Raw genomic sequence first — 12,953 nt, 5'->3', positions numbered from 1 at the left:
AAACGTTGGCTTTGGATCTTGACTTGAAGTGGATTTTGGATTGTAAAACAGGGTTGCCAAACGCAAGTCTCACAAGATCACGCGTGATCGCCGAGAAACCGCCAACCGCCTCTCAGTGTGTCTGAACGGGGTCGCTCGCGAACCGCATCCGCGACCGCTTCGCGAACGCGGATCCCCCTCCAGTGTGAATCCGCCATAAGAGCTGTTGCACGGCTCGTACGAACTCCAGCAGGGACTCGTCCGGATGCTGGGTTCGCCTGTTCGACCTCCCGCCGCATCCTTCTCTCGTAGTCGGCGGGAAGGAATTCGCGACGGAACGCCTCTCGGAACTGATCGAGTGTTCCGAGTTGGTCACCGACAAGTCGGAACCAGCGGGCGGCTTCGTCGACGAGCGCGATTGGCAGAATGCGGTCAAGTATTTCAGAATCGGACATTCCCATCGCGCGTTGGTACTTCCGTAAATCGTCAAGGAAGTCCGTAGCGCTCGCTCTGTCTGCGTTACCCCGATAAGTCGGGACGGGAATTCGGACCGGAGCTCGTTGGGCCTGTGGTGCGAGTGTTGTCGTTCGCAACGCACCTCTCTCAATCACACGTGCCGCGTTTTCGAGCAAGGTGTGATGAGGCGCCACAGCAGTTTCTCCGTGGGGAGACCGGTAGGCTTCGCTTTGTGCCGGCGGCGGGGCACGTGCGTTCAGGGAAGATCCGGGAGCGATGGCGCCCGTCCGCAATGGCGTGGGAACCACGCTCGGCTCCAGGGGTGCGCCGTAGGGCGCTTTTTACTGGAGGGTGGGCGTTTAGGCTTTCCGCTGAAGTGGGGGCCGCGTGAACGCATCGGCTGCGGTCGCCAGCGTGAGCAAATCCGAGAAGTCGGTCTGCATCGTCACGGTAAGCGCTGGTTAAGCAAGGACTCGTCACTCAGCAGCAGTCGCCACACACACACGTACCGGAATTCTGGTCGTCAGCCCTTTTGTTGGGCGCCAAGATGTGGTTTTCCCTTGGGCCACTGCCTTTGGGAGTACCACGCTCGCGGCTAGACGCTCTACGCGAAGCGGGTTCGTACTCGCGTGGCATGCTACTCGTTGAGCGCGAACAGACACCAGTCACGTTGGTAACGGTGATAAACTCTGTTTGTTTACAATGTAACAAAACGAAGAAAACAGGCTATAAGCTGGTGAACGCCGTCGGTGTGGAGATCGCCCACGGCCGAAAGGTCTTTGACAAAGGTACAAAAGACAGGGTAAACGCTCACCGGTGCGCCAGACGGTTCCCCGTTGTCGCCGCCACCGAATCCCAGGAAGAAAAGGGAGGGCGAGATACTGCTGTTCGCTGGTTTTAAGATAACGGCGGGGGCGAACTGGCCAATCAAGGAGCGATATGTAGATAGATCTCCTCTCTGCGGCGGCTCGTAAGGAAAATCGCCCCAAATGGGGAGAGGAGGAAGCCACTCACAGTGGTAAGCAGCGCCACCTCTCGCTACGTCAGCGCGGCCGTCACGGCGTGCCAAAACGCTGACGCGACAGAATGTTGAGGGATCACAATCCCACACTATTATTCTTGCGGGTGTCCGCGAGTGTTCCCTTGGCTTCCCTAGATGGCTGTTTCCTTTGGTGCATATAAATTGTTGTGTAATTGAGGCCGCTGGGTGCTGTGTCTCCTTGACGACGAACCCTATCGGATGTGCTGAGGCGCAGCACACTGTGGCTCCCCCGCCCCCCCCCCCCCCCTCCCCCCTTCCCCGGACATCACAATTGGTGGCAGCGGTGGGATTTTTCGTTGAGGCTTTCGGGGGAGACTAACCTCTGTGATTGAGACAGCGCCCATGGCGACCTACAAGGCTAGCACGGCGGCCATCAATACCGTGGCTCAGATTATGACTAACTTACTTGGCGCGGGAGTGCTAGCGTTAGGCTGCATTGTGCCATCGTTTTTGAGGTACGGTAGCGGCCCAAGTGTGATATATTTTCTCCAGGTACTGGGTCAGGTAGCGCAAATGGGAGGCTGGAGTGAAGAGCAGCAGATAGGCATAGCCAAATGAAAGATGGTTGGGAAGGCCTATACCTTCGCTTGAAATGACAAGTAGATGAGAACGGTGAAAACGTCCAAGGGGCTCAAAGAGCTAATGCTCAAGCGATTTGATGATAAGCCGGAGAGCTTGAAGCTTGGAAAAGTTCTCAAACGCCAGGCAAGACGCGGGCGAGGATGAGCGGGGATTCGCGAGTCGTTTGCAGGCGCTGGGTGCCAAGTCGATTCCAGTGTATGGGGGGGGGGGGGGGGGGGGGCGGGGGGAGCAACGCCGCTCAGCTTCGTGTCGCTGCAAAGACTGTGCTGCAACGGCAGCTTCGCTTCCTACATGTGAAGGGGCTGCGCGACCCAGTCAGACGCTGCGTTCTTTCGAAAGACACCGCCAGCTTCGAGGAGGCCATGGAGGCCGCCGCCAGGGAGGAATGTAATAAGAGGCTGGTTACGTCCAGCCCTGCAGTGCGTGCGGTGGGTTCGCGCGAGGACAAGAGTCAAACCGACGCTCTGACGGAACGCCTCGACAGGCAGGAAAAGCTATTCGCTGAAAGTATCGCTCTACAGCAGGCAGCAATCGAGCAGGGTGCTTCAACGCTGTTGTGCTTCCCAAAACACGTCGGTCCGCCTCCGCATGCTTTGTTGGCATCGCAACATGGTCGGTCACAGAGCGAGAGAGTGCAGAGCTAAGATAGAGCAGGAGAGGGCAGCAGGGCCTCGCCAAAACAGTCCTAGCTCTCAGCCCGCCGGTCAAGGACGATAGGGAAGCAGAAGTTTGGAGGGTCCCCTCGAGCCGGGAAACTAGCTGATCCCCTCCCGAGCGATGCCGGCGGAAAGGGAGAGCACCCAGAGGCGAAGCACCGGGGCTATTAGATTCTGTGGAGAGAGCAGTCGGGTAATCGCGGTAAAAGTTGGGGCAAGGGAGCTGCGGTTTTCAGTTGATACGCGATCAAAAGTCGGCTGTCGAAGGAGTTTGTTTTCAGAGAGTTGAGTGAGGGTGCATGCAAATTCGAGGAGCATCTTGGAGCCATGCACACACGGCTGACGGGCATTACAGGGGAAGAGCTGCGGACCAGTGGCTGCTATTTCATACCAGTTGAGATCGGGAACACGTCGTTCTCTCATCCTTATTTCGTCTGCACCGACAATGCGGTAATCCCCGTGTCCGACATAATAGAACAGGATGTTGTGCGAGCCCACGGTTTAGATCTACTAACAACGAAAGGGGTGGCTGTGCTCAACGGTGAAGACGTCCCTATTTTGAACTGGTCAAAGGAGCAGCCAGTTTGGTCTGTCCGTCCCGCTGAGACACCTATCGTGTTGGTATCGGAGTGTGTCGTCCAGCCAAGGACAGAGATTATTATTGTCGGCAATTTTCGGGGCAATGCACACAGTAGCTGTGTGGGCGTGGTAGGGATGGCGGAGATGGAGCCGCATGGGGCTTCTGGGTGTTCACGCGCTGGTCCGCATCATTGAGCGAGGACATGTGCTGGTGAGAATAGCTAACCTCACGCTGACAGAGATGCGCTTGGCCAAGAACAGGCGTGTCGGTGTCTTTGTTGACGTATAATGCGACCCCCAGCTTGAAGAAAGAATACTGAGTTGCAACATGGTGGATGACATTTCGGAGAGTGATTTCCTGGATATGTTTGACGTTTCGCACATTAGCTACGAGGAGAAGGAACGCATCACTCAACTTCTCTGGAAGTATCGAGCAGAATTTTCTCTAACAAGACTGGACCTCGGTAATTGCAGCACGGTCATGCACAGAATCATCACATCCGATTTCGTGCCCGTCAAGGGGCGGGCGTACCGAATCCCTTTCTCAGAGAGATATGAGATGCAGCAACAGGTCGAGGAGTTACTTGAGAAGGGCATAATGGAACATTTCACATCCTCATGTGGTTCTCCTGCTCTTCTCGTTCAGAAGCCTAACGGCTCGTTCAGGTTCGTCGTTGACTATCGGGAGCTCAACAAGCTTACGCCCGAATCGACCCGTATCCTTTCCCCAACATTCAGGAGACGATTTCCCAATCGGGCACGGCCAAATCCTTCACGGTGTTGGACATGGCATCTGGCTTTTGGCAGATTGAAATGGATGAAAGGGACAAGGAGAAGACTGCCGTCAACACACTGGCGGGCCATTATCAATGGAGACGCATGCCTATGGGTCTTGTCAACAGTTCGGCCGTTTGGCAGCGTACGGCTGACGTCATTTTGGCCGGGTTGTTGGGAAAGTCGTGCCACGTGTACTTGGGCGACGTTATTGTCTACAGTGACAATTTTGACCGGCTTCTTATTGACATCGATAAGGTGTTGATGCGCTTTCGCTCCGCCGGCTTGAAGTTGAAGCCATCCAAGTGTCGATTCCTGAGAAGCGATGTCAAGTACCTGGGACATATTCTCTCAAGCGAGGGTGTCAGGCCGGACCCCGAGAAGCTGAGTTGCGTCCGCTACTATCCAACACCTCGCAATGCCAGGGAGGTCAGACAGTTCTCGGTTGATATCATCCAAGGCTGCGTTTACTTGAAATACAGAGGGACTGGAAGCTTTCGAGATCTTGAAGTATGCTTTAACTAGCGCCCCGCTTCTGCGATTTTCGTATTTTTCGAGAGGATCCATTTTGTTGACCGACACTTCGGGAAGGGCCCTCGGAGCGGTGCTTTCCCAGGTGTTCAATGGGGAAGAACACCCGGTGGCTTATGCTAGCTGCCAACTGAATGACGTTGAGACGCGAAATGGCGCAACAGAACAGGAGTGTCTGGGTGTGGTGTGGACGGTCCGTCACTTTCGCTGCTACCCGTACGGACGACATTTCGGCGTTGTCACGGACTGCAACTCGCTCAGGTGGCTCATGTCTTGTCGGGATCCGAACTCTCGCCTAGCCAGATGGAACCTGTTGTTGCAGGAACACGATTTTAAGATTCTTCACCGCGCTGGAAAGCTCAATCAAAATGCCGATGTGCTGAGCAGGGCCACAATACGGAAGCTGTTCGAGTTTGTGCATGTGCTGGACGACGAGCGCGTCCGGCTGAGCAGGAGAAAGACGGGGAGCTGGAGGCGACTTTTGGGAAATGCCATAACTCCAGTGAGGTATCCAGTGGCTATTACGTTAATCGAGATGGTGTACTGTGCCGGGGAAGCTCAGACCCCGGCGCGGGGCCTGACTCAGCGCGAGGGCGAATGGTGGTACCCAAGACTCTGAGATCAGAACTTCTGACATCCACACACGACGCCCCGTACGCAGGTCACATCGGGTATTGTAAAACCCTCGAAAGGCTCTCCAGGGACTTCTACTTGGTTCTAATGAAAGACGACGTGAAGGAGTATTGTGAGCGATGCCACTCGTGTGCGCTGCGGAAGACCCCCAAGGGCCGAAAGCCAGCTCCCCTTCAATTTTTTTAGAAACTGTCGACGCCGTTCCAGAGGGTCTCGACGGACATCATGGGGAGGGTAACCGTGTCTACCCAGGGAAACCGCTACCCGCTGGTCTTTGCTGATCACCTCACAAGGTACGCGGAGGTGATGCCCATGCGGAATCAACGCGCAGAGACGGTGGCCCGTCTATTTTTAGAGCATGAGGTTCGTCGCCATGGTGCGCCGCAGCAGCTTTTGCCGAAGCGGTAAAAATTTCACCTCCAGACTGATGAACGAGGTGTGCAGGCTGTTGGGAGTTCAGGATACTGACCGCGCCGTACCATCCACAGTGCAATGGCGCGGTTGAACGCCTGAACCAAACCGTGTCCAGCAAGCTTGGAACCTACGTGGCATGAGACCAGCGGGACTGGGACGTCTTGGTGCCTTTTGTTTCATTTGCGTACAACTCCGCCGCACACGAGAGTGCCAAGCACAGCCCCTTTTTTCTGATGTATGGCCGACACACCAAGATGCCTTCAGCACTCTACCCCCCCCCCCCCCCCGCCTCAGGTAATTACGGTACCATCGAGAGCTCCAAAGAGGAACTACTTCAGCGGCTGTCCAGCCCACGACTTGGTGCGTCAGTCCTTGGCCACCTCGGCTGACGCTCGAAAGCGCAGGTTCGACAGAGATGCCGATGTTCCGAGATTCTCGGTGGGAGACGTAGTTTATGTCAGCGACCCGGCGGCGGCGGCGGGATTTGCAAGAAAGCTGACGGCCAAGTGGTGCGGACCGTTTCGGGTGGTGGAGCGCTTGTCGATGGTGACTTTCCGAATCAGGAATGCGCGAACGGGAGAGCAGAAGGTCGTGCATGCGAATCGTCTTCGGCGGTACAGCGCGGGGGCGGCTGACGATCATGGGATGGGGGCAGCGGAGGTCCTGACAAGGACAAATGAAGGGGAGATCGAGGACTCGCGTTCGCGATTCCTCGATCCAAGAAACCCAAGGAACGCCGAGCATGTGAGAATGATCTAACATTGGGTCTTGATAAGACCAACGAGGTCACTAAGTTAGGCCTGATGGGGGAACTGGAGCGCGCCGCTACGGTTCCTCGAGACGGGGGTCTGCTCATGCGTCACGACTATCCGTTGCGAAGTCGGGCCCTATTCCTCGATACAGCTTCGGATCGGCGGGGTCAGAGGACCCGTTCGGGGCTCAGGATACCAAGCCCTAATTTTGAGGTCGGTGTCAGAGCGCGCGACAGCGGCTCGTATTGTCAGTGCCACAGGCATTGTTGTTTCCTCGAGTTCTCTGTCCTTGCGTGTGATTTCATGATGATTGGGTGTACATTGTCAGATGTCTGTGCTAATACCGAGCATAGTCTGAGCGTGATTTTTACTTTTGTGCAAAAATTCTTTTCGTGTTTGGGCGAGTGTGACGACCCTGTTGACCTCGTCGTGAACTTCAACCCCAATAGAGAGACACTGCGTGTGTGAAAGTGTGCGTGACGCGGATGTAGTGGCTGGCCGTCAGCTGGCGGGGGAGGAGAACTGGGCGACCTTCGAAGCGCCGAGAAAAAGGGACGTTTGAGGGAAATAAGACCAGTCTCCGAAGAGGAGACGTGGGGAGCGGCCACGTGAGCAAGGATAGACGTTCAGAAAGGAGACGGGGAAGTAGGGTCCTGTCGGGGTGCGGCCACAAGAAACCGAACTGCAAAAAAAAAAGAAGTGGCCAGGTCCAACGGGAGGGAGTGGACACAGCACAAGCCTCAGCGAAACAAACGGCCGAGCAAGAGTCCGTGAGTTCGTCTGCAGCCACTTCGAACATTTCAGCGTTATATTAAACAGACCTCGCAGCAGGAAGGTCACTGCTTATATTTGGGTCCCTGGCAGCGCGTAGGAACTTTGTCAGTGCTGTGTTGTGCCGTTATGGAAACTCTGGACCTGCTGTGCATGTAGACTTGGTTGCTCTATTATTCTTGCGGGTGTCCGTGTGTCAATGCTCTTGGAGCCTGTCCCGTTACTATTATTCTTGCGGGTGTCCGCGAGTGCCCCCTTGGCATCCCTAGATGGCTGTTTCCTTTGCTGCATATAAATTGTTGTGTAATCGAAACTGCGGGGTGCTGTCTCTCCTTGACGGCGAATCCTATCGGATGTGCTGAGCCGCAGCCCACTGTGGTGCCTCAATGGTGCCCCATGCATGCAATCATTTGGAGCGTGCGCGTGAACACAGCTTTGGCCTTTCGCAAGTCTGTAATTGCACTCACTTGTCCGCATGAGCAGAGACATTGCGTCGGAGAGATTACTTGCTTCCAATTGTAGAAAACTTAGTGGACCTTTGTAGAAACTTGATCGATAAATAAAAGTGAACCAAGCATGTTCCGACCTACACCCCTTCATTTTTGTGCACTCTTTTGCGTTATTGCAAACTATTTCATGGATGCTGTTCGTTGTGCCTTTTTTACTTCTTCTTCTGGCGGTGTAACACCCAAATGTGGGGAGTACTGCACTCACAACGCCATACTAAATAGTTGTACTTTGGAATAACAGCTTAATTTAGTTGTGTTAAAAATAACGCCTTCCTTTAGTGGAGTTAGAAATTTGGATTCACAGCTAAATAAAGTTGTGCTCGGAATAACGGCTTCCTTTAGTGAAGCTATAAATAACGGCCTTTTCTTTAGGCGTTTGGTTTTTACACCAATAAGGGTGCTTGTTATAGGACAAAGCATTTTGCACCATTAAGGGTGAAACGATGTTTAGTGTGTAGCGTCAGCACGTCCCCCTTTTATTATAGTTTAATGTTCTCCTTCCTTTTTCTGAAGCCTGTGTTAGTGGCGAATTTTCTGCATGCTTCTCGCAGTCCCTTCTCCCGCCTCTCCTCTTTGGATTTTTTGTCCCTTTCTTTCACAGTTGCATTGCATGGCCGCCGGAGCTCGCGGTACGCTTCACCCTTTAGGCTACATGAAAATTAGCTTCAGTGAGAATGCAAGTTTTACTGCAAAAACAGTAAAGGCCCGTTCACACATGTAGGTTTGACTACAACCGACTCAGACAGGACCGTCTCTAATCCTCCTGTGACAGCTTACCACCGGCTCCGCAGCAGCGCATCCGGTCGTAAGAGGCTCAAAAACTGGTCGTGTCTCGTTCCGTCGTACTCGGTTGCAAGAGTGTGAACGGGCCTTAGAGTTTCGAGAGTTGCGATGGCTAGAAGGCTGGTAGCATATCTTTAAGAGCTTATGACCTCAAACGTGGAGCCTAAACCCACTCATCAAGGTTCACGCGCACGTACCTGCGGGTAGAACATGAGACTGTGCACGACAGGTACGTCATGGGTTCCCTTCTGCCACTGGTCTGGCATGCGGAAACCAGCACTGCCCATCGTGAAACTCATCACCACGTATCTGTTGGTGGTGTCAATGTTTGCGTACTTCAACGCTAGTCCGACGACCCACTGCAAAGAAGAGAAAATTACAAAGCAAGATGCGTAATCACATTAAGCGACGTCTATCTAAAAAAACACAAAAATAAAAATGATATAAAAACTTTTAGAAGAGCCTAGAATTAACGCCTAAGATAGGGAACAAACCGCCGATGTATTTTCAGGGGTATTATGCCGCCAGACGCAACATCCGTGGAGAAGACGGTGGTCCCAGCACGCTAAGCTCCCCCCCCCCCCCCCCCCCATGCTTATAACCTGCTTGCATCCCTAATGTTGGAGAGGTGATTGACACAGCGGTAGTTCAGCACGTTGTTTCAGTAGGAGAAACATCGTCCAAATTCCGGGGTAAAACAATTTTTCCGTAAGGATTGCTCAGATATTAAGCGCTGTGTCAAGTCCTTATTTTGAACACTTTTTTTTCACGTCTCGCTCATTGAAACTTGGCGAAAGAGCTCAAGTGAGCAACTGAACTCGCCACACCTCCATCTCCTTCCGCACGATAAAGTCTGTCTGCCATAGTCAGCGTCACGGTGACAACGAAGCTGCTTCTTTATGGAGGAATGCGCGAACGCAGCACCTGAAGCCAGCAACGGGAGTCGTCACCTTGCGATACTCGTCTGACTATCGTGAACGCCGCGATTCAAAGGTTCAAAGTTTCAAAGGTGTTTATTGGCTAAAACAACCATACGACCGAGAGCCTGAGGCAATCAAAAGGCAGAAGCCCGTGTATACATATGCTGATTTCCTCCTCGGCCATACGTTAACAGATGAAGTGGAGATGTTGGAATGTAATTTACACAAGGGTGAGAATACGTAGTCTAATGAAAAAGTAGGTGTCGTAGTGATTCCGCACCAGATCTTTAAATTCGTCTACGCTTGGGGCCTGGCGAGCAGCATCTGGTGAGTGATTCCACAGGGTAGGCGCTTGGACAAAGAGGGAGGTAGAGGCACTAATGGTGCGGGCAAAGCGCTGTTCAAGTTTCGAGGGGTCTCGCCTAGACCTCCTCAAGTAACCATCGGGGATGGGACAGACACCATGTAGGTACCTGTAGAGGAGAACCCGTCTGAAGAACAGTCGACGTTTATCAAGTCTGGACCACCGGAGGGATTGCAGCCGCCTTTCATAGGGTAGCTTGCTTGCCCTCTTGTCCTGCAAGTAGAGTGCTGTCTTTGTGGCCTTTCTTTGCGTCGACTCTAGTCTCCTCTGTAGGTCAACCTGGTGGGGGCTCCAGACAGAGGAGCAATACTCCAAAACCGGCAGTACAAGAGCCGTGTACAGTATACAAAAGGCATGGCTTGGCATCTCTCTTGTTGTCGTGGTTATGAAGCCTCTCAGTTTGCTCGTCCCTTTTACAGACGTAGTCAACGTGCCTTCTAAAGGACAGGGTCTTGTCAAACCAAACACCAAGAATCTTAGTGTCTGTGACCTCTTGTATGCGCTTCCCTTGTGCATTGTAGACGACGTCGACGGGTTTCTTCTTTCTTGATATTTTAAGGTACACAGTTTTGTCTGGGTTGAGGAGCAGTCCGTTGAATTCTGACCACCTGCAGATTTTGTGCAGATTGCAGGATTTGCAGGATTGCAGGATTGGTGGACTGCAGGATTTGGCGGTCGTGAGAGGAGTGGATTATGCGGTACAGTATGTGATCATCTGCATACCGAAGAATGTTAGATTGTATGTCGACCGCAAGGTCGTTGATGTAGAGGTTGAAGAGGAGTGGCCCTATAACAGAGCCCTGAGGCACACCCACTCTGACATTGTGGCATTGGCTAAAGGCACCGTGGAAGTTAACTCGCTGACGGCGATTACCCAGGACGTTCGATACCTATTTAAGGGTTGCTCCGGAGATCCCAAAGCCTGGGAGCTTGGTAAGGATGTGGTCATGGTTCACACTGTCGAAGGCCTTCGAGAAGTCTATGGACAGCACATCTGCTTCCTTCGAGCTGTCCAGGGCACTGCTCAGGTCGTGGTGCAAGAGAGAGAGCAGAGTTTCGCAACTCCGCCCCTTCCTAAAGCCGTGTTGAGAGCTGCATAAAAGGTTGTTGACTTCTAGGTGCGTGGAGATTTTACTACAAATTAAGGTTTAAAATATTTTGCGGAGGATGCAGGTGAGGCTTATTGGCCGGTAACTTTCGAGAGAGTTCAGTGGTTTCCCCGTTCCTTTGTGTACAGGGGTCACATGCGCTAGCTTCCAGACATCAGGGATGAGTGCCCTGGAAAAGGAGTAGTTGTACAGGTCTGCCAATGGGGACAAGAGTGCCGCAGCGCAGGCCTTCAGCAGGAAGGGGGGAATGCCATCTGGGCCAGGGGAGGCGCCAGGCTTCAGCTGGGAGATGGCAGCCGCAACGTCCTCGGTGGTAACGGGTGGAGGGACGAACACAGGAATTGACTCTGTGCGGTTGTGCTTCTCAGCAGGTGGACTGTCAACTTGGGGAGGAGGGCAGGTGTTGTTAAACGCGGGCACCGCATCGCTGAAGTGCTGGCCAAAGGAGTTGGCGATGACCTGAGCATTGTCAGTGTATGTACCTCCTATTTGAAACTGGGTAGCTACACTGTTACGTCGTAATGATCCGTAGAACTGCCAGAAACGTCTGGGGCATGTTCTTGCCTGGCTTGCCATGTCGCAGAGGTAATTCCGATAGGATCCTCTTATCCCCCTTTTCAGCTGTCTCAAGAGATCCTTGTATGCCGCCCAATGAGTTGCATCCTGTGTTTTAGAGGCCCTTTTGAAGAAGCGCCTAGTCTTGCTTGATAGCTGCTTGATGAGTCCAGTTATCCATGGTTTGCCTCTCTTGTGTTTGGAAAAGATCATAGTATGCGTAGAGTCTCTGCATGCAGCCCAGAACATATCATAGAATAGGTCCCATGGGTTGTAGTCCGTCAGAAAGTCCGTGCAGAGAAACCAAGGAGCCAGGGCAACAGAGCGTTCCAGTGAGTCACGTCCGTCCTTGTTAAACAAGATTGCTTGCTTTGAGATTATTCGTTTTCTTGTGCAGCTGAAGTTCCAGGAGGAGGAGATTCCAATGTGGTCAGAGTTAGATAGCGGGGGAGTGTCAGACACAGATAGTAATTGGGCAGGGTTCCGGCAGAGAAATAGGTCTAGGGAGTGACCCAAAACATTGCCACGGACGTGCGTTGGGAAGCGGACAATCTGTGTGAGGCTCGCATACTGCATCCAGTCCAGGAACTTGGCCTCTGTCTCGTTTGTTGGCATCGGATCAGCAGAATTCCAGTTGATGTGGAGGTTGAAGTCCCCAGTTAACAGAATGTTCATGTGGCCTTCTTTACGGGAGCTGATCCGATCGAAAACTGCGCACAGCTCAGCGAAGACACCATGACCTGTATTGGGGGCCCTGTACAGTGAACCGAGAAGCAGTTTTCCGCCTTGTCTCGTCAATGTCGAACGCGCCATTATGGAGGCCGACGCTGAGAGCCGAAGGCAGTCGCCTGGCAAACTTTGGCGGTTCCGACGAGGCTTATTACTCGCTCGGCCCCGGGATTATATTAGTTTCCCCGATCGAAGTAGAGAGAAACGATGCGAGGGGTGTCCTTCCGTAGTGGGATCGCTTGGCAGCGTAGCTTAGAGCCGAAGATAGCGTATCCGCGTCGATAACAGACTACATTCAGGAGAAGGCACTGTTGCAGCTGGCTACACTGCCTTCGTGGGCCCGTCTATTGATATCATGGTGACCATAACAGACCAAGGATTTTAATGGGCAGGAGGTGGCGTCCCTATATTCCATAAATGGATCGAAGCGTACCTGGACTCACTCGTCCAGCAAGGCGTTTTTTCCCGTTTTTGTTTTCTCTCTTTTAAGTACTACAACTTTTACTACAATCGCGGGTAATTTTCATCATGATTAGGACACTTCATTAAAAACTTTTAGGGCCAACCAACAGCGTCACCATAGCATGGCCGTGGCGAAGCTATTGTTTTTTCTATATTCTCATGGCACCGTTCACTGAATTTGTTTCAAACAGGCGAGATTGAGAGTTAACACTTTCCTTTCCAGCAAGAAGTCGGCGAGAGACGAGCGCTCTGGACGACGAGAGCGTCTTCTACAGAAAGTCGTCACAGCTTGGCTTCAAAAGCGATCGTATCAGACGTCGTAAGAACGAACAAACGCTGAGAATGGCGTCTAG

The 12,953-nt window shown here is 52.9% G+C and overlaps 1 protein-coding gene across 1 annotated transcript; it reads right to left on the bottom strand.

Moving 5' to 3' along the window:
* Nucleotides 1-10,893: 10,893 nt before the first annotated feature.
* Nucleotides 10,894-12,222, bottom strand: LOC121836329. Its single transcript, XM_042291203.1, has one exon. The coding sequence runs from the start codon at nucleotides 12,220-12,222 to the stop codon at nucleotides 10,894-10,896; it is 1,329 nt and encodes a 442-aa protein (XP_042147137.1).
* Between the last annotated feature and the right edge of the window lie 731 nt (nucleotides 12,223-12,953).

Source organism: Ixodes scapularis, unplaced genomic scaffold, assembly GCF_016920785.2.
Source record: "Ixodes scapularis isolate PalLabHiFi unplaced genomic scaffold, ASM1692078v2 PGA_scaffold28__5_contigs__length_5199819, whole genome shotgun sequence".
NCBI lineage: Eukaryota > Metazoa > Arthropoda > Arachnida > Ixodida > Ixodidae > Ixodes > Ixodes scapularis.
The sequence above is the reverse complement of the archived record's forward strand: the minus strand, read 5'-3'. Positions and strand labels throughout refer to the sequence as shown.

Bases quoted from the DNA above. Each gene is read 5' to 3' on its own strand.
- LOC121836329 (XM_042291203.1), bottom strand. From the start codon at position 12,222: ATGGCGCGTTCGACATTGACGAGACAAGGCGGAAAACTGCTTCTCGGT.